Source organism: Mustelus asterias, chromosome 14, assembly GCF_964213995.1.
Source record: "Mustelus asterias chromosome 14, sMusAst1.hap1.1, whole genome shotgun sequence".
Lineage (NCBI taxonomy): Eukaryota > Metazoa > Chordata > Chondrichthyes > Carcharhiniformes > Triakidae > Mustelus > Mustelus asterias.
The window spans coordinates 49,444,944-49,465,082 of NC_135814.1; the positions used below are offsets into that span (position 1 = coordinate 49,444,944).

At 39.7% G+C, this 20,139-nt stretch overlaps 1 protein-coding gene across 3 annotated transcripts in view; it reads right to left on the minus strand.

Moving 5' to 3' along the window:
* Window positions 1–2,807: 2,807 nt before the first annotated feature.
* The window catches only part of arl6ip6 (ADP-ribosylation factor-like 6 interacting protein 6), a 43,469-nt gene continuing 26,137 nt past the window's right edge, over window positions 2,808–20,139 (minus strand). The window contains exons 4-5 of one of the 3 annotated variants that reach the window (XR_013499533.1): window positions 3,107–6,186; window positions 2,808–2,962 (exon numbers count right to left, since the gene is read on the minus strand). Coding sequence is in view for 1 of the 3 variants with exons in the window: in XM_078228340.1 (XP_078084466.1) it covers window positions 6,093–6,186 (94 nt within the window). In the remaining 2 variants the exon portion in view is untranslated. Of the gene's footprint in view, window positions 6,187–8,910; window positions 9,008–20,139 lie in introns of all 3 variants that reach the window. The other 2 variants (XR_013499534.1, XM_078228340.1) reach the window with 2 other exon arrangements.

Sequence of the window (20,139 nt, forward strand, 5' to 3'; positions counted from 1 at the left end):
GAAAAGAGTGTGAGAAGAGATTGGCAGCTAAAGGGAATGCAAAAGTCTTCTCTCAGTATATTAAATAGTAAAAGAGTAGTTTACAAGGAGTCGGGCTGATTAAGTAGCAGAAATGGCATTTGTCCATGGAAGCAGAGGGCATGGCTTAGGTATTAAATGAGTACTTTGTATCCATCTTTACCAAGAAAGATGCTGCTGCCATGGTCATGGTGAAAGAGGAGGGAGATGACTTGCTGTACAGGCTAAACATTGATAAAGACGAGATATTAGAAAAGCTAGCCATAAATTAAAAGTTGGACAAATGTGAATTATTTAAGGAAAGTGAGCTTGGATTTAAGTATAAATCATATTTAACTAATTTGATTTGACTTTTTGATGAGATAACAGAGGATTGATAAGGATGAATTGATTTTGTCACATGAATTGGTATACAGTGAAAAGTATTGTTTACTGCGCACTATACAAACAAAACATACCGTTTGTAGAGTACATATGGGTGAAGGAAAGGAGGGGATGCAGAACGTAGTGTTACAGTCATAGCTAGGGTGTAGTGAAATAGAGCATTGTTAGAGATTTTATAAGAGTTAGAGTACAGTTTTAAAAGCATATAATGAGAGTAAAATATAGAATTAGAGGGTATGCTCGGGTCAGCTCACAATAAGTCACCATGCTCCGTCGCCATCTTCAAAATGGAGAATTGATTTGGTGCACATGGACTTCCAAAAAGGTTTTTGATGAAGTACCACGTAACAGGTTTCTCAGCAAAGCTGAAGCCCATGGAATAACAAGAACAGTGACATCATGCCCACAGTGTTGGTTGAGTGATTAGAAACAGACTGGTGCATGGTTGCTTTTTGGACTGGAGAACACTATACAGTCAGGTTCCCCAAGAATCATTATTATGAACCCTGTTTTCTTTGATCAATATTAATGATCTTGACTTGGGTATACAGGGTACAATTTCAACTGTTTTTAAAAATTCATTCGTGGGACATGGGCAGTGGTGGTTGGCCAACGTTTATTACCCATCCTTCATTGCCCTCGAGAAGGTAGTGGGGAGCTGCCTTGTTGAGTGATTGATACAGCTGGTTTGCTAGGCCATTTCAGAGGGCAGTTGAGAGTCAACCACATTGCTGTGGCTCTAGAAATTTGCAGGTGACAAAACTTGCGGACTGTGAGGATAGTGACAGACTTCAAAAGGACATAGATGAGGTGGTAGAATGGAGGACATGTGGCAGATAAAGTATAATGCCAAGAAGTGTGAATTGGTAGGGAGAATGAGGAAGAACAGTACAAAATAAAGGATACAATTCTAAAGGAGCAGAGCAACCTGGGTGTATACGTGCACAGATCATCAAAGGTAGCCGGGCAAGTTGAGAAAGCAATAAGATATAGGGGATAAAAACAGAAAATTCTGGATAATCTCAGCAGGTCTGGCAGCATCTGTGGAGAGAGAAACAGTTACCATTTTGAGTCCATATGACCATTCTACCTATGGTATAGGAGAACCTGGGCTTTATAACTGGAGCATTCTGGGGCCCACACTTTAAGGATGCAAAGGTATTGGAAAAAATTATGAGAATGGTTGCAGAGTTGAGACACTTTGCTCCATGGAGAGACTGGAAAAGTCTATTCAACCTTAGATAAGGTTGAGGGGAGATTTGAGAGAAGTGTTCAAAATCATGAGAGATCTGGACAGAGTAAACGGGGAAAACTGTTCCAACTGGTGAAAGCGGAGGAGGCAGTGGTGTAGTGGTATTGTCACTAGACTAAAATCCAGAGACCCAGGATATTGCGCTAGGGACCCAGGTTCGAATCCCACACAGGAGATGGTGAAATTTGAATTCAGTAAAAATCTAGAAATAAAAATCTAATGTTCCAGAAACCATTGTCAATTGTCGTAAAAACACATCAGGTTCACTAATGTCCTTTAGGGAAAGAAACTGCTGTCCTTACCCGGTTTGGCCTACATGCGACTCCAGACCCACAGCAATGTGGTTAACTCTCAAATGCCCTCTAAAATGGAGGGCAATTAAGGATGGGCAATAAATGTTGGGCCCAGTCAGCGACAACCACATCCCATAAAATGAATAAATAAAACTAAAAAGAGAACACTGATTTAAAGTGATTAGTTAAAAAAACAGAAAAATCTTTTTGCATTGAGTGATTAAGACTTCTATAAGAGACACTTTCTATAAGAGCATTCAAATGGTTATTGGATAAACATATGGATGATATTGAAATAATGTAGATTAGAGGGGCTTTAGATTGGTTTCACTGGTCGGCGCAGCATCGAGGGCCGAAGGGCCTGTACTGCGCTGTGATGTTCTATGTTCTAAGACTTGGAATGTGCTGCCTGAGAATGTGGGGGAGGCAGATTCAGTTGTAGTTTTCAAGAGGAAATTGGATAATCTGAGGAGAAAATATTTGCAGGGCTACAAGGAAAAGGTGGGGATTGGGATGTAACTCTCAGGAAGCTGGTATGGACATAATGAGCTAAATAGGCTCCTCTAATGTTGTAACCATTCTAGGATTGCACAATATTGTACTGAATATCTAACCTATTTAATGATAGAGTACCCTGCACACGAAACAGAAAACCAAGTAGCCGTGTCAAGGCCGTACTTTGTAGCTTTTTTTTTTAAAGCAATCTACCATAATTGATGCATTCTCACACCACATAATGTTATTAACTATGAACTTTCATTATTTAATCTACATGATGTTCCTTGTTCCCCATAATTTATTAATTGCAATCATAAATTTACTTTAAAATTTGCCTCTAAAATCAATCAAGAAGCCATTTTATGAATACTGAAGTACAATTTATTTGTAAAGATCAAATTCCAATCATGATGGATTACATCACATAATTTCATTTAAAGCTGTAATACCCGCATACAGTGGCTTAACACACTTATCTTACAGCAATATTTGTCAGACTACTCCGATGAAAGTTTCACTTGCTCTACTGGTTTTGCAGAGATCATGTATCGTCCCAACCTTGTTCCAATTCAACATCAAATCACTTCATTAAACTGCCTGGGATTTAGCAATCTATGGTATGGATGAAAGAATGGCCAGTGTGGCAAGTGAAAAAATTCACTTTGATATTGCATGTTTGAAATGAAGGGATATATTTCAGGAAGAGCATGTGAAGCTTTCGTCCTTCAGTGTAGTATAGTTTCACAGAGTATCAGTGGTGACACTAGCTCAGGTACATCACATAATTCGAATAAAACCCACACATTTTCTTTTTAAATTACCATAGCTGAACTCTACATTCAGGAGTAATACAGTAACATTTGTCTTCTTGAGCTTTGTCAACTCAGTGCAAGTATATTTAAATATTAGATATAACGTCTGTTAAAATTGAAAAATATCACCACGGGGATTGTCAAGAACACAATAGTTTTCGCCAGATAGGTTCAGTTGCTACCTAAACCTGAGGCTGCAGAGGCCAGAAATGTATGGCAAAATTAATTTTCTTTTTTTCATTCCCGATCGGGAAGCACCTTATTGCCGTTCGAGAGCAACAGCACCGAGAAAATCAACTTTTTGGAGGAATTAAGGATGGGAGTGTACAGCCAAGTACTTTACCGAGGCCCACTACTCCACAACAATACATCAGTAGCTATTTGAATTATAAAGAAACAGTTCAACAGCAAAATGCCTTTAACAGTAGTTTCCACTTCTGCTTCTTCTGTTGAAACACAGATTACAGTAATTCTGTACATTCATTATAAATTAGCTTCAATCAACAATCAGGAATGGAGTAACAAAAATAAGATTTCATTTTTTCACTTTTGCAGAAATTCGACCTTCTGCCAGTATCTATCAGTGTTTCAAAATGCTGATATATTATAAGCGCTTAAAAATATTGCATCGGGTACAGAAAAAAAAAATGCAACATTGGACAACTGAACTCTGAAGAAAATCACAAATCATGGAGAGTTTGAAATTATTACTATCAATTCTCTCTGGGCTATTTTATTACAAACACCAATTCAGTTCTGCAGTGAAATAAGTTCAAAATCCCTGAAATACCAGTGTCAAGACCTGAATCAGTTCTATTCTACGAATAGTGATGAGTGAAAGTGTCAGCTACTGTACTTCAATATTTGTCTAATATAATTAGGTTTGTAGCCATTCGCAAAAGTGCCATCATGTACAGTCAAAAGTAACCAAGATTTATGGTTTGAAAAGCAATCTTACCCAATATAAAACACAAAATTAAATATAAATGTAAACCTGCTTACAATTCTTTAATGTACTGCACTGACAAATGTAAGAGTTCCTACTTAGAGTGGCTCTTACAATCAGCGATTTGACTGGACAGCACAAGGTTAATCTTATCATAATATCCACAGACATCTCAAAAGGTGAACCTGTCACTGTGAATTTTTCTGTTGAGATTGACGTTAATTTAGCAATCATACATTTAAGAACATTTGTACTAAAATAAGTAAATACCTGTATTTTTTAAAAAGGTCATTCATTATATTAGTGGAAATGTATCAGATCACAACTGATAATATCACAACTTCATATTTCACATAAACCAAATTTAATCTTACCAGATTTAGAATCTACTAAAAATATCATGTGTAAAAGGCTGTATTAAAGTTCAGAGGTTTTATCTTTGTTAATTAGAAAAGTGATCTGTTCTCTCCCTGGATCTCCATCATAATGAGTGCTAACAAATAGAACTCACCAGTATATAAAACTAATTTGAATGGAAACTAGTATTTACATTGTAAAAATTGTAGCCATCTCAGTTGTCCAGAATACACAAGTGACTACTTAATAGAAAACAAATCAGATGAAAGAGACAAGTTTCACAATCCACCTTCTTTCCACCAGATCCTAGTCCAATCTAAATGCTTTTTCGTAAACCTGGCCTTCAGATATTCTTACAGGCATATGTTGTAGTATCTTTGACGCGCCAATACTAAACCCAGTTGTGGTCCTGGGTTCCGTCCAAGGGTGACAGAGTAGGGATGGGGTGTAGGGAGAAGAGAGAGAAAGTGAATTAAAGATAGACAAGTAGAAGGAAGAGGGTTTTTTTTGCCCATAAGTAATGCCACAAGACATCTATTATTAGAAAAGGGCAGAAAAATTAATATTCTGTGACACAAATTATAATTGATCAATAGCGAGTCTTTGACTCATTGTAATAGTTAAGTGTCAAGAGAAAGATTGTATCAAAACCTAATTGGATTTGTACAATTGGAGGGTATTGGCATCAATTAGTTATGCAAAACTCAGGATTTTGGGATGACGACTGAATATCTAAAGCAAACTGTACTTTTCAACATCTTCGCTTTGAAGAAAGGTGTGACAAGATGTTGATGGCAGTAGTGAGAATATGGAGATGGTTTTAAGAATGGAGATAAAATGTCCATGGGTATGGCAACAATTTCCTGAAATAGTTTTATCACGGATGCCTCTCAAATTTATTTAAAATGTGACATAAGTAATTCCCCCAATCATGTTAGCACAGAAAACGATGATGATTAAAGAAGCTGAAAGCCAAATAGATCTCTCAGAACCAGTTAGTTAAGTTAATGTACCAATGAGTTAGTGTTTAGTGACCAGAAGACATCTTAGTCATTCTGTCTACTTCTAGTAGCACACAGTGGAAAGGATAGACAACATCTGTCGGTCAAGCTTTTGCACAGATCGGAAGTCAGGAACAAAAGTACTGCCTGAAATTGTAATTGTTTTGGACATCCATTCCCATTTATAGCAAAAGATTAAAGTCACAAGTGGATTCTGGAATCACAAGATTAAGGACTCTTGCCCAAATCGTCCTGACAATTTTTCTACCAAGAAAATGGTTATATTCCCAAGCAAATAAAAGGTTTTAAACGGCAACTTAAAAAGACAACTGAAAAGAACGCAAAATAACAGCATTAATGCTGAAGTCAATGTCAATAATATACAAGCTCATCTTGGAGTTCAATACATTTACAAAAAAGATACTGTAACTTCATTTCGAACTGTCCTCGCAGGAGTGCATTATTTTGAGAAGAAAACTTGCTTGTCTGGATAAAGGTCAGCAGTAGTCGGTGCTCTTGGCAAAGTTGATTTCAAGTGAACCACCAAATTACAGCCAAAGCTGTGGTGATGCCGTTCAGAATTGCCATGTTATAGCCCATATGGAACGAATGGCCTGTTAATTTCCTGAAAACAGAACATTGAAAATTACATTATTTAAGGATTAAACAAGTTTGAGGGGCCTAAAAACTAAATATTCGAGGCATGGTAATGTTGCACCTGTATAGCTAATCTAAATTAAATAATTACACCATGAAAACATTTCTTACACCATCTCAAAACATCTTGGGATCCAGTTTATATGGAGTAATTTCAGTTGGTTTCAATCCCCACTTCAGTAAATTGACACTCCCAAAACAAATGGGAAAAGTCAAATCCAATTCTATGGGCAGAAAAATTACCAAACAATTATTCTACAAAATCTTGCATTTCTGGGTTTCTTTTCAAATTTCAATACTGCCATCAAACTATCACTTTATGCAAACATAAAATGCTTAGGTAGACAACTCCCAATTAGTAATTTTCATGTGATTTTAGAAATATTTCAGAACACAAAAGACCAGTAAACTTCAAAGAAAAAACACGAATGTGCATGTTCAGAAGTGAAATATTGTACAAGTTTCACAATACAATATTCTGATTGGGATTAGTATCTTGCTGACAGCACATTCAGCCACCATTCTATTTAGTGCAGAAACTAGTTCCACTGGGACATATGAATTAGTTGGTGGCCACTTAGAATCATAGAATCGCTTCTTCAGCAATCCCATAGTTGATTGCTAAAGCCATGGTGGGTTTGATTCTTCAATCAGAACATTTCCAAACAGGACATTTGGAAAGTCAAAACGCAATCCATCAGTGACACAATCCATCAGTGTCAGTATGGTTTTATGAAGGGCAAATCATTATTTACTAATTTGCTGGAGATCTTCAAAGATGTAAGAAGGAAAGTGGATAATGGGGATCCTGTAGATGTAGTATACCTGGACTTCAGGAAGGCATTTGATAAGGTGCCGTACAAAAGTTAATACACAAGGCAAGATAACATTGGATTAGGGGTAATTTATTCGCTTGGATAGAGGATTGGCTAACCAACAGAAGACAGAGACTCGGGATAAATGGGTCTTTTTCTGGTTGGCAAGATGTAACTAGTGGGGTGCCACAGGATTTGGTTCTTGGGCCCCAACTATTTACAATTTATATAAATGACTTGGATGCAGGTTTAGAAGGTACTATAGCCAAATTTGCAGATGACACGAAAATAGGTGGGATATTAAGTTGCAATATAAAGTTTACAAACGAATATGGATAGGTTACGTAAATGGGCTAAAAATTTGGTAGATGGAGTTTGTGGACAAGTGTGAGTTATCCATTTTGATCAGAAAACTAAAAAGGAAATTTATTATCTAAATGGAGAGAAACTTGAGTGCTTTGGTGCAGAGGGATCTGGGTGCCCTTGTGCATGAATTTCAGAAAACTAGTACGCAAGTACAGCAGGTAATAAGGCAGGCAAATGGAATTTTGGCTTTTATTGCTAAAGGAAGAGAGGATAAATGGGAACTTTTGCTTCAATTGCACAAGGCATTAGTGAGACCACACCTGGAGTATGGTGTCCAGTTTTGGTCACTTGACTTGAGGAGGCATTCCAGCTGCATTGGAGGCAGTACAGAGTAGGTTCCCCAGAATGATTCCAGAGATGAGGAGTTTGTCTTATGAAGAGAGATTGGGCAATTCAGGCATATACTCAAGAATTTAGAAGAATGCGAGGAGATCTAATTAAGGTATACAAGATGATAAAAGGCACTGGCAAATTAAACATCGAGAGGATGTTTTCTCTTGTAAGGCAATCTAGAACAAGAGGCCAGAATTTGGAGGATAAGGAGTAGCTGATTTCAAACAGAGAGGAAGAGAAATTACTTCTCACAAAGGGTTGTGAATCTGTGGAATTTACCACCCAGAGTGTGGTGGATAGCGGGACATTGAGTAAATTTAAAGATGAAATGGACAGATTTTTAATGGGTTGATGGGTTATGGAGAACGGGCAAGGAAGGGGAGGTGAGGCTGAGACGAGATCAGCTACGATCGTATTGAATGGTGGAGGAGGTTTGAGGGGCTGAAATTGCCTACCTCTGTTCTTAGTTCTCATGTTCTGCCTGCTGCATGCACACACATGAGCCTCTTTCTTCTGATATGTTAACTTACCATACATGATCACTAATTTGTCCAACAGCAATGCAGAAAACTATCTTCATGGTGCAGACATTGGATTCAAATTGTATGCTTGCAGTTGCAACAGAGAATTTGCACCCCAAAGAAGTTACTACTTCATTGTCAGCCGTTGGTGCCTATGTGAAATGATACAGACAATTCCTCTGCTAGTGCCAAGAAAACTGATTCTATGTTCAGTTCCTCCTTTGATGAAATTTGCCTGCAGAGCATCCAACAAGGATGACCCTCAAGCATTATGCACAGCACTGCCTGCTTCATACGATAAATTACTACAGCATCTATTGGGTGAGTCATCCATGTTGTGCGTTAACTAAATTCTCAACGACAGCTTTTTTCTCACTGCACCTACCCCAGCCCCCGCCTCCCCAACTCCTATCCTACCGATATCATGCGAACGCAAACTATCACAATTTTCTGCTAACCTATATTTTTTTTAATGTGATCATTTTGCTGAGGATTCTGTTGCTGCGTTTGGCTTTGCCTTTCAAAATAAAACGGTCACATCAAATCAGCATTAAAACTATCTTTGAGCTGATATGAGATAAGGTTTCCAGAATATGATTATGCAGGGAGATGTTTAGACTTCTGGTGGGAATGTAGCTTGCCTTCCCAATGGTGTACCTGAAGCAGCTGATTCAGGTTACTGAGAAGGATTGGTTCCAGGTTCTTCAGCGAATTCATTCAACCTTTTTCAGTGAGACAAACTTGGATGGCGGCACTGTTGATCAAGAGATTAAATTCAAATAAAGCAGCAATTTCACTTTGCGATGGGAATCTAAATTAGCCAATAATGCGAAGATGCAACAGATTGTTGATGTATTTCAGTGCAAAACATTTTTGTGCAATATTAGATCATAATTTTGTGCATGGTTTGACAAATTAATAAAACTGGCCTCTTTCTGAAAATAGTCTCCAGAAATGTGTCAAATTAAGTCTACATATATAAAGTCCTCAGTAGTACACTTGCAAAGTGATTACTATTTGCAAACCAATAAAACACCTTCAAAAGCCCAAAGTTGGAGAACCAGCGGTGGAGATGGCTGTTCTAATTTTAACTGAGGGAGAAAGGGAAGAGATACAAAAGTGGCAAATCTACCCTTTGAAATGCAGATTAAATCGTAAGGCTGCAATTTAACTTTTTGTTAAATTTCTCTCCTAAATTCAATGTTTATGCGACATTGATAAAACTGCACATACAAACCCTTTGCTTTCATGCTACAACGTGAAAGTTAGAAACATGTTACTGAAAATAAGGCTATTTGCATGTATGATTCAGATCATGTGTGTGCAATGTCATGTGTGTAGTGATTTTATCAACCAAAGCAATGTGCTACTTAGGTTTGAAGTTGGGCAGGGAAAACTTAAATCTTTCCGAGTCATTTATCTTAAATCAAAATACATTTGGAGCACAGTTACAAAAGCTGGTGTTTTAGCAGCCAAGATTTACAATACCTTATGTAGAAGTGAAAACACCACAACTTTCGAAGAATGATAGCTATTCCAATGTGCAGAGTATATTTTATAATGACAGCAAACACAACCTTAAAAGATATGCCTTACTGAATGACTAGATGCCTCAAAACATGTTTCAGGAGGTCAATAGATAAAAATTCAACATTTTTGACTGAAGGAGTATGACACCTCTTCTGGATTCAATTTGAGATTTATTGGACTGCATTCTATTCACTGGCAATAGAAAATATTATACTGGATATGATACAACAGAAACAACCATCTTCAGCTGATTCATCAGTGATCTCCCCTCCAAAATAAGGTCACAAGTGGGATGCTCGCACCATTTGTGACTCCTCAGTTACTGAAATAGTCCATGCCCATATGCAGCAAAACCTGGACAATATCCAGGCTTGGGCTGACAAGTGGCAAGTAACATTCATTCCACACATGTGCCATGCAATCACCATCTTCAACGAGAGAATCTAACCATCGCTGCTTGACATTCAATGTTATTACCATCCCTGAATACCCCACTATCAACATTCTGGGGATTCCCATTGACCCGAAACTCAGCTGGGCTAGCTACATAAATGCCATGGTTGCAAGAGCAGGTCAGAGCTGGGAATTCTGTGGACAGTAATTCACCTCCCCACTTCCCAGTCACTGTCCACAATCTACAAGGCACAAGTCAGGAGTTTGATGAAATACCGCTTGCTTGGACCTGTGCAGTGCCATAAGGCATAACACCATCAACTTAAAGCAACCTGCTTGATTGGCACCCTACCCACCAGCTCCAACATCCACTTCCTGTACAGTGGCAGCAGTGTGTACGATCTACAAGATGCACTGCAGCCACTCACCAAGGCTCCTTCAAAAGCACCTTCCAAACCCACTCTGCTACCATCTAGAAGTGGAGATGCCGGCGTTGGACTGGGGTAAACACAGTAAGAGTTTTAACCTGGTGTTGTTAAAACTCTTACCATCTAGAAGGACATGGACAGTAGACACATGGGAACACCACTACCTGAAGGTTTCCCTCCAAGCCACGCACCATCCTGACTTGTAATTGATTGGTGGTCCCTCAATATCGCAGGGGCAAAATCATGTAACTTGCTTCCTAATAGTGCTATGGGTGTACCTACATCATATGGACTGCAGCAGTTCAAGGTGGCAGCTCACCATCTCAAGGACAATTAGGGATGGGCAATAACTACTGGCCCAGCCAGCGACACCCGTGCCCCATGAAAGAATTTTTTAAAAACAAGCCATTCTATCCAATTAGCCCACGCCGGCGCTTATGCTGCACGCGAGTCTCCTCCCAGCTTTCCTCATCCAAGTCTACCATTGTCACCATTCTTCCTCAGATGCAGATCGGCCTTTAAGTGGAAGCTGGGCAAGTCCCCTGAACCTGCTGGCCGACATCCCAGGGTCTGAAAGGCTGCAGGGATAGTGAATGCATTGGTTGTAATCTTCCAAATGTTCCTAATACCTGAAAAGGTCCCAATGGATTGGAAAACCACAAATGTAACACCACTAATCAAGAGAGGAGAAAGACAGAAAGCAGGAAACAAAGCTCAGCTAGCCTAACATCGGTCTTTGGGAAAATGCTAGAATCCATTATTAAGGAGGTTGTAACAGGACATTTAGACTTTCATGATACAATCAGGCAGAGTCAACACGGATTTGTGAAAGGGAAACAAATTGTGACAATTTGTCACAAATAATCCTTAAGATGATAACGGCCAAAGGAAAATTCCAGCCATTTACTCTGTTTCCCTCCACAGTTGCTGCTTGACCTGCTGAGTAATTTCAGCATTTTCTGTCTTTAGTCCATATTTCCTGCATCTGCAATAGTTTGCTCTTGTTTTTGTCTACATAGCACGACAAACCAGTGAAAAGTCAAAAGGCACAGTTTTACTGACCTTTTGATATCAACACAAAGCATTTAAGCAGGAGGTGTCCTACATTTGATGCAAGCTCAAGTTGGAGCACAACTGTGTCTCATTTCAGCATTTCATTTGGTGCTTTCCTGCTATGCTGCGGATTTCAAGTTGCTTTGTGCTGATATCAAAGGGTCTGGAAAACTGCACCTTTTGACTTTTCACTGTTTTGTCACGCATAAACAATTAAACTAACTTGTGTAAGACATACAAAGATTATATTTTTATGTTGGGAAATGCGGAAGACTGAAGTAATTTATAATTCACGATCATGATATCTTCAGTCACTTGAGTTGCTAAAGTCAGTTTCACCCAATGGAAACATATATGATTCCCAAAGTCAAGATAAGATGAAGGTAACTTCTGTCACTGTTAACAATGACAGTATTTAGCTATTTAGCAATTGCTAGGCATAGGAATAGATAACAATGAGAACGAGGGAGGGAGAGAGACTGCAAAATCAGCTTACACAAATTGAAAATGCATTTAAGTAAATGACAGGCAGGTTTTAGATACTGACAATACTACAGCCTTGAGCACCGCCAAGTTCAGGCAGCTGGATAGCTACCACAGTCATTTCAATCTAATTTCACTTGTCGCACCATATGGACGACCAAGCTGGCTCATTGTTTAGCATTCTTGAAGTACAAAGATAAAATCATGATATATTTTAAGAAAAAAAAATCAAAACACTAATTTACTGAGGTAAGATTTGCCCCGATTAGTATTAGGAAGATAGTTTCACTCCCCAATTTATCCCTTTCTTGGCAGATTTGCAACAGATCATGTTCAAAACACAAACCTTTACCAAAAGGAGGGAGTGCAGCTACCTCCTTGATTCCCAATGGAGTTTCTCCACAAATTATAACACCCAACAATCACTGAGTTGGATAACTGATTGTTCTTTGCTTAGGAAGAGACATGGTGGATTAGTGTAATTGGACGAGTAATCCACAGGTCCAGACTAGTGTTGTAGGGACATGGGTTCAAACCGCATCACGGCTGCTAGTGGAATTTAAATTCAATTAATAAAATCTAGAATCAGTAATAGTGACCATGAAACCGTTGTCGATTGTTGTAAAAATAAAAATCCATTCAGTTCAGGGAGGAAACTTAGCATCTTTACTGGTTTGGCTGACTTGTGATTCCACTGCCGTCTTGAAATAGCCTAGCAAGCCACTCATTCATGAGCAATTAGGGATGGGCAACAAATGCTGACTTAGCCAACAATGCTCACATCCCATGAAAAAATAAATTAAGGGGTGCCTTTATTTTGAGACATCTACAAAGAACAAAGAACAATACAGCACAGGAACAGGCCCTTCAGCCCTCCAAGCCTGCGCCGCTCATGTGCCCACGAGACCATTCTTTTGTATTCCTCTATTCCCAGTCTGTTCATGTGGCTATCTAGATAAGTCTTAAACGATCCCAGCGTGTCCGCCTCAATCACCTTGCTTGGCAGTGCATTCCAGGCCCCCACCACCCTCTGTGTAAAATACATCCCCCTGACATCTGTGTTGAACCTTGCCCCCCTCACCTTGCGTTCGTCACCTCTGACCTGGGAAAAAGCTTCTCACTCTTCACCCTATCTATGCCCTTCATAATTTTATACACCTCTATTAGGTCGCCCCTCATCCTCCGTCTTTCCAGGGAGAACAACTCCAGTTTACCCAATCTCTCCTCATAGCTAATACCCTCCATACCAGGCAACATCCTGGTAAACCTTCTCTGTACTCTCTCCAAAGCCTCCACGTCCTTCTGGTAGTGTGGCGACCAGAACTGGATGCAGTATTCCAAATGTGGCCTAACCACCGTTCTACAAAATGCCAAAATACATTCCACATGCTAAAAAGTGTCATGTCACCGCTGTTTCCAACAGAAGAAAATTAAATAATAATAGAAGTTATAAAAACAGAAAATGCTGGATAAACTTAACAGATCTGGCAGCATCTGTGGAGAGCTACCAGCACTTCAACACAGACATCAAGGGGCAGGAAGTACAGCTCATGACTGCTGCTAGATTTCAAACCCACCATGGGTGTAACAGTCACAGGTCCCAATTTTAAAAAGGGCAGCCAATTAATGACCATCAACCACCCAGTTAAGGACAGCTCTTGACAGAGGGCCTAAAAAACAGAGGGGGGGGGGGGCAGAGAAGAGAAAATTGATCTACATGATGGCCTGCATCTACTCCTGCACACAGACAGGCAGGAAGGGCCATTTGGCTGCCTGGAGCTCTAACTCCCTTCAGCCTGAAAAATTCCACTCTGTCATTTAGACAGTCTCAAAAAACACTTAAGCTGTGTTGGCTGCCTGCTGCATGTGGGCAGATAGCCCTGCTGCACCCTCCCACCCCCACCATCTGCCTCCACAAAAATGGTCCAAAGATGGGATGGAGCTGGATATTCGGCATGCCAGACGACGAGGCTATTTTTAGCTCAAGTCCACATCAGTTCCTGGCCCGAACACATGTTCAAAATCCTGCCCAGAGTTTTCACCTGTGTGTCAATTAAAATTTGAGAATTTTGTAATTCGGCTCATGATGGGAAACACAGATCCACAATTGCCTGCAGCAAACACACACAAAAAAATGACTTGCAAACTTGAAACATTTCTACAGGCTGACAAATTTGCTTGGTACTGTTGGATGAATTGTGGCTACTCTCTCTTAATGAATCTATTAACTCACCGCAGTGTTGTTTAATGATGAGACTCCTGAACTAAAACAGAGCTCACGTTTTTCCTTCATGAGTGCAACATATTTAGAATGAGAGAGATAAAATGGATGGAGTTAGAAACCAAACAGCACATAGGTACATCGTGCACAAATTAAATGAGTCATCCCAATGCATGTGAAAGCAGTTTTGTCAACTGGAGTTTCTATTCTCGTAGGAGCCTGTTAAAGTGGATTTGTTCAATGATCAGTTCTGAACATTCTTTCTCCACCCACCCCCGTCACGCACATCTTTCACCCCAAGATGGGATAAAGCATAAAAGCAAAAAGCTTTGCAAGACTGTCGTCTGAAATAAAACAGACAAGGCTGAAAACATCAGGTCAGGCTGAATGTAACCACAGTTATGAGAAGGAAAAAATGTGCATTTATTTTCGAAAATTAAACCAACATTCTCTTTTTTCTAAAACAAATGGACTAGGCTTGAACAGGTGAACAGCCTACTCCTGGATCTATACTCCTTTGTTATAATTACAATAATGACACCACTGCTCTCAAGCAGAATGGAGAAACGGCTCCAGTCAATCACATCTGGAGACTGCACTGTTGTACGTGACCAGGATGGAGTTCACACTTCGTATTTGGCTGAAATTACCCTGTTTATATCAGAAGAGGCTGTTGCAGTTATGGTTACAAGTTCTGCTTGCTGCAGGATTTTGAAAAATAGCCTTTGTTTTCTATGCTGTTTGCTCGCTGAAAAATACAAAGCTTGCTCTTAATCCGGCCATAACTCCAGCAATACCTTTAACTCATTTGGCTGACAGTGTGGCATTAAACATTCTGTACAATTACCCACAGTGAGTGATCTTTGGTTTCCAACAGATAATGTACACGTGAGCTGTGAACGTACTACAGAGCAAATGTATTCACCCATTTGCGATACCTCAAAGGACATTAAATTGAGCAGAGTTCAACTACAATATCTGAATTTGGTGTCCTTGACCAATTTTGAACTTCATCAGAAAGTCTATGATCACAGGAGTTTGCCTAATCAATTTGGAGAGAGAAATAAAAAGACAGTTAAAAGTATAACCAAACCCAAAGCGAAACAATAAAGAATATCTGAAGCCTACGTATACCTTTTGACACCCGTTAAACATGACAGAGCTTGAAAGTAATGTGGAAGTGTGGATAATGTTCACAAATTTTGGGGTGAGGGATAGAAGAGGATAAAGAACTAGAAATAGCAGAAGTCCTGAGTACACCTGGAGTCTTCCCAAAAATATCAGGATCAGCATTTCCTAAGGTTTTTCCCACTCGGACCTTGTATTAATGCTTGAAGATTGGCACAACCCAAAGGAGAGCACAGAGGGAGGGGGAGAAAATACTTTATTTTATTCTTTTGATGGGATCTGGGTGTCACTTTCAAGACTATCATTTGCTGTCCACCCCTAATTCCCCTTGAACTGAGTGATCGACTAGACCATTTCGAAGGGTGGATCAGAGTCAATCACATTGTTGTGGGTCTGGGGTAAACTACAGGCCAGACCAGGGAAGGGCAGCAGATTTCCTTCCCTGAAAGACTAGATGGGTTTTCACAACAGTCGATGGTAGTTTCATGATTACCATTCTGAGACTAGCTATCAGCTGAATTTCCTAGAGCATTAACCTGGGTCTCTGGATTACTCTGCAGAGCAAAGCTCTGGCGAAGGGTCATCTAGACTCGAACATGAGCTCTTTTTTTCTCCACAGATGCTGTCAGGCCTGCTGAGATTTTCAAGCATTTTCTGTTTTTGTTCCAGAGTCCAACATCCATAGTAACTTGCTTTTAACTCTGGATTACTAGTTTAGTGATTTTATCATTACATCACCATCACACCATCAAGCAGGAGCAAATGGTTTGGTCCACAATGATCTTGAAGTTCTCAGGCCCCATCAGAGACTAAGGATTGCCTGCTCATATGTAATGAAGCTTCAATTCAGATCTCAGAACTATCCTAACATTCACCACAGTGCACAAAGTACCTCCACCATTACGAGTGTATCAAAGGAAGTGCCTGATTAGGCAATTGGAGCACTCTACTGAACAGCCCATCAAGGCTGGGAAACATTGTCCCATTGAGAAATTGTTGGGGAGGGAATCCACGCCTCGGCCAGAATCTCTGCTCATCAATTAATGCCTCAGACGTCATGACCGCAAATGATAAGCCTGCAACTGCAATGGGAGTTGCAATCCACAATTTTGGAACAGGACAAATTCAAAAATTATTTCCTGAACCAAATAGGATTGGAGTGCAAGAGGAAGGGATCAATAAAAAATAAAGAATCATTTAACTATTCAGCAAGGCTCCAGATGCCCAGGTTGTTCTGTTTTCAGGGAACCAGCAACGTGATGCTGGAAGCAAAGGATAGATGAAATTCTAAACTTTAGCAACAAACTTCAAAAATGTTGCAAAGAATGTTGACTTCCTGAAGAGAGCACCTACAGCTTGATGAGACCTGAAGTCCATTCTTCTTCTGTCTGAACCTGCGCTAAACTCCCATTGAAGTCTTTGTGACAGAAGCTGATCAGTGCAGCCTAGTTCTGGGACTTACGGCACTGACTACTAGTTGGAGCCTGGTCAACCTAAAGCAGAAGTTCCAAAAGTGGGGTGCGCGATTCCGCATGAAAAATCCCACCTGGCTGACCAAGATGTGTCTCGGTTCGGGTAGTCACCTATGACTGTAAACGACCATCCCGACTGACGGCATATTTGGCCAATAATTGTTGCTGTTCCAAACGGCAGTAATCATTGGCCAGTTGAATGCATCTTACATATCACCTCGTGGCAGGACTTGCAGGTTGAGGCAAGAAAGAAAGACAAGTAAATCGCTTAATGATTTTCGAAGCTGGGGTTGAGACAGGACTCAGGAGAGGGAGCTGAAATTGAAAGCAATCACTGGCTCCAGGGGGCAGGCGGGTTCAGTGTTATTTAACTGTCAAGAAGTGGCAGCCAGAACCTGCAGACTTGAAAAAAAAATAAAAGCATCAGCTCATAACAGTTGCAATTTTAATAAAACCTGTTTATTTCAGTTCTTGGAGCTGCTCCTAATCCTTGACAGCCTCGTGGATCAAAAAGCCCGCCAAAATCCTTTCGATTGACAGCATTATCATGCGTGCAGTATTATAAATAGCTCAAGAGATAGTTTTCTATCAGATCATACTCGGATAACAGAGAAAATCCCAGGAAATTTCTACGAGGGGGTTCATGAGATTTGACATTTTCATGAAAGGGGGTTCACAGGATCTTAAGAGTTTGGCAAACACTGATCTAAAGTACTGAGCAGAGTTCAACTACAATATCTGAATTTGGTGTCCTTGACCAATTCTGAACTTCATCAGAAAGTCTATGATCACAGGAGTTTGCCCAATCAATTTGGAGAGAGAAATAAAAAGACAGTTAAAAGTACAACCAAACCCAAAAGCGAAACAATAAAGAATATCTGAAGCCCACTTATACCTTTTGACAACCGTTAAACATGACAGAGCTTGAAAGTAGTGTGGAAGTGTGGATAATGTTCACAAATTTTGGGGTGAGGGATAGAAGAGGATAAAGAACTAGAAATAGCAGAAGTCCTGAGTACACCTGGGGGAGTCTTCCCAAAAATATCAGGATCACCACTTCCTAAAGTTTTTCCCACTCGGACTTTGTATTAATGCTTGAAGATTGGCACAACCCAAAGGAGAGCGCAGAGGGAGGTACTTACATAATGATTGCATTATTTAAATAGGATACTGTGTTATATTTCTTTTATATTTAGTGATGTATTTTATTTTGCAAGTTATTTCAGCTAGGGAACACGCCGTGCTGCACTGGCATGGTACAGTAATTCAACTTTTATATCTTTTTTTTCTGGACGAGAATTGTCTGGAGGAACCTAACTCTGGCTTTAACGTTTAGACCTCTGATTCACTTTAAGTCGTGAGTTTTAGGAACACAGCCACAACTCAACTTTAAGTGAGGATTTACTGTCACTGGAACAGAAGACGCACGAGTAACTCTTAGACTTCCCCCAAGCAGCGTGGAATGCTCACATTTTATTTAACCAGCCTGCACAAATCTGGAAAAAAAGTTGTACGGCAATTTCAGCATGCATCTGCATCACACCGTTAGGGGATTAGAGGATATCCTAAAATAAATACAAGCAAATGGTCAAATTATCACTATGATGCAAAGTTGCAAATGCACCTGTTGCTTAGGTCAAAGGAAAAAGAGTAATTCAATATTTGTTCATAAAAGCGTATTCTAAAGTGTGACTCGAAATTAATTTATGAATTTAAAAAGAAGTTATGCTATATCTCTAATGCACCACATGATTGAAGTCTGAAGATAAAGATAAAGGATAAAAGCAAGTTATTGCGGATGCTGGAATCTGAAACCAAAAGAGAAAATGCTGGAAAAGCTCAGCAGGTCTGGCAGCATCTGCAAGGAGAGGAAAGAGTTGACGTTTCGAATCCAGGTGACCCTTTGTCAAAGTTTTGACAAAAGGGTCATCTGGACTGGAAACGTCAGCTCTTTCCTCTCCTTACAGATGCTGCCAGACCTGCTGAGATTTTGCAGCATTTTCTCTTTTGGATAGCGATCAAGGACATTTACAAAAATATCGGACATCAAAAACAGTGTCCAGCTACAGGCAAGAGAAGCACTGATGTCAAGACAAAATTGACCCTGCTGTTTGCTGAGGGCACACAATGACCTAGAGAATGTGAATGAGCAAATAAATATGTTTTCTATGCCCGAATGTATATACCAGCAAGAATGGTTCATCAAATGGTGGTGCGTTCTATATTTGGTATAGAGGTAGACTTTCAGGAAATTATACAGACTGAGACAGTTCTCCATTGGTATAAGCCGTGTTCTCAAATTCACAGCGACTCCCTAGAATGGAGAAGAACAGGTGGCAGGTACGGTTCCTCTCGGACCTTTGGTGACCTATCTAGAATCAAATTTACAGCAGAGAAGATTATTTGCTCAGTATATTTAAGAGGTATAATCTTTTCAGTCTTGTGAAGCTACACGTACAACTAAATTATAACTATTGCATTACTGTAAATCTTTTGATTATTCATGGTTTAATAAACTTGGTTGACACTTTAAGCTTAAAACATATTCTGTTGTGAACGTCTCTCATCTTTCAAGTGGGATCTAAGAGACATAACATAGTCCAGTACCTAAAAGTAATTACCAGATGGTTTTCACTTTTTGCTTACCCATGCACATTACGAAAATCTCAGAACTCAGATAAACACTTTCAAAACAGGGCACTGGGATTCATCAATGAGGGGAATCTAAAAAAACAAGGCTCAAAATAATCTCAAGTATGAAATTCAGAAAGACTTAAAAATGTAGCAAGTGGGATGGAGCCAAAAGTTAAGCAGTTTGTGTAGATAGTCTGTTGAGTCTATGCTGGTCCTCTGAAAAAGCAATTCGCCTAGTGCCACTCCTCTGCATTTTTCCTGTAGCCCTGCAATTTTTTCTTCCTCGGATAAGGATCCAATTGAAGCTTCAGTTGACCCCACCTCCATCACACTCTCAAGCAGTGCATTCCAGATCCTAACCATTTGTTGCGTTAAAAAAAACTTTTCCTCATGTTGCCATTGGTTTTTGTGCTAATTACTGAAATCTGTGTTCTCTGGTTTTTGATCTTGCACCAATGGGAGCAGTTTCCCCATATCTCCCCTCCAGACACCTCATGATTTTGAATGTTCCTATCGAATCTCCTCTCAATTGTCTTTTCTCCAA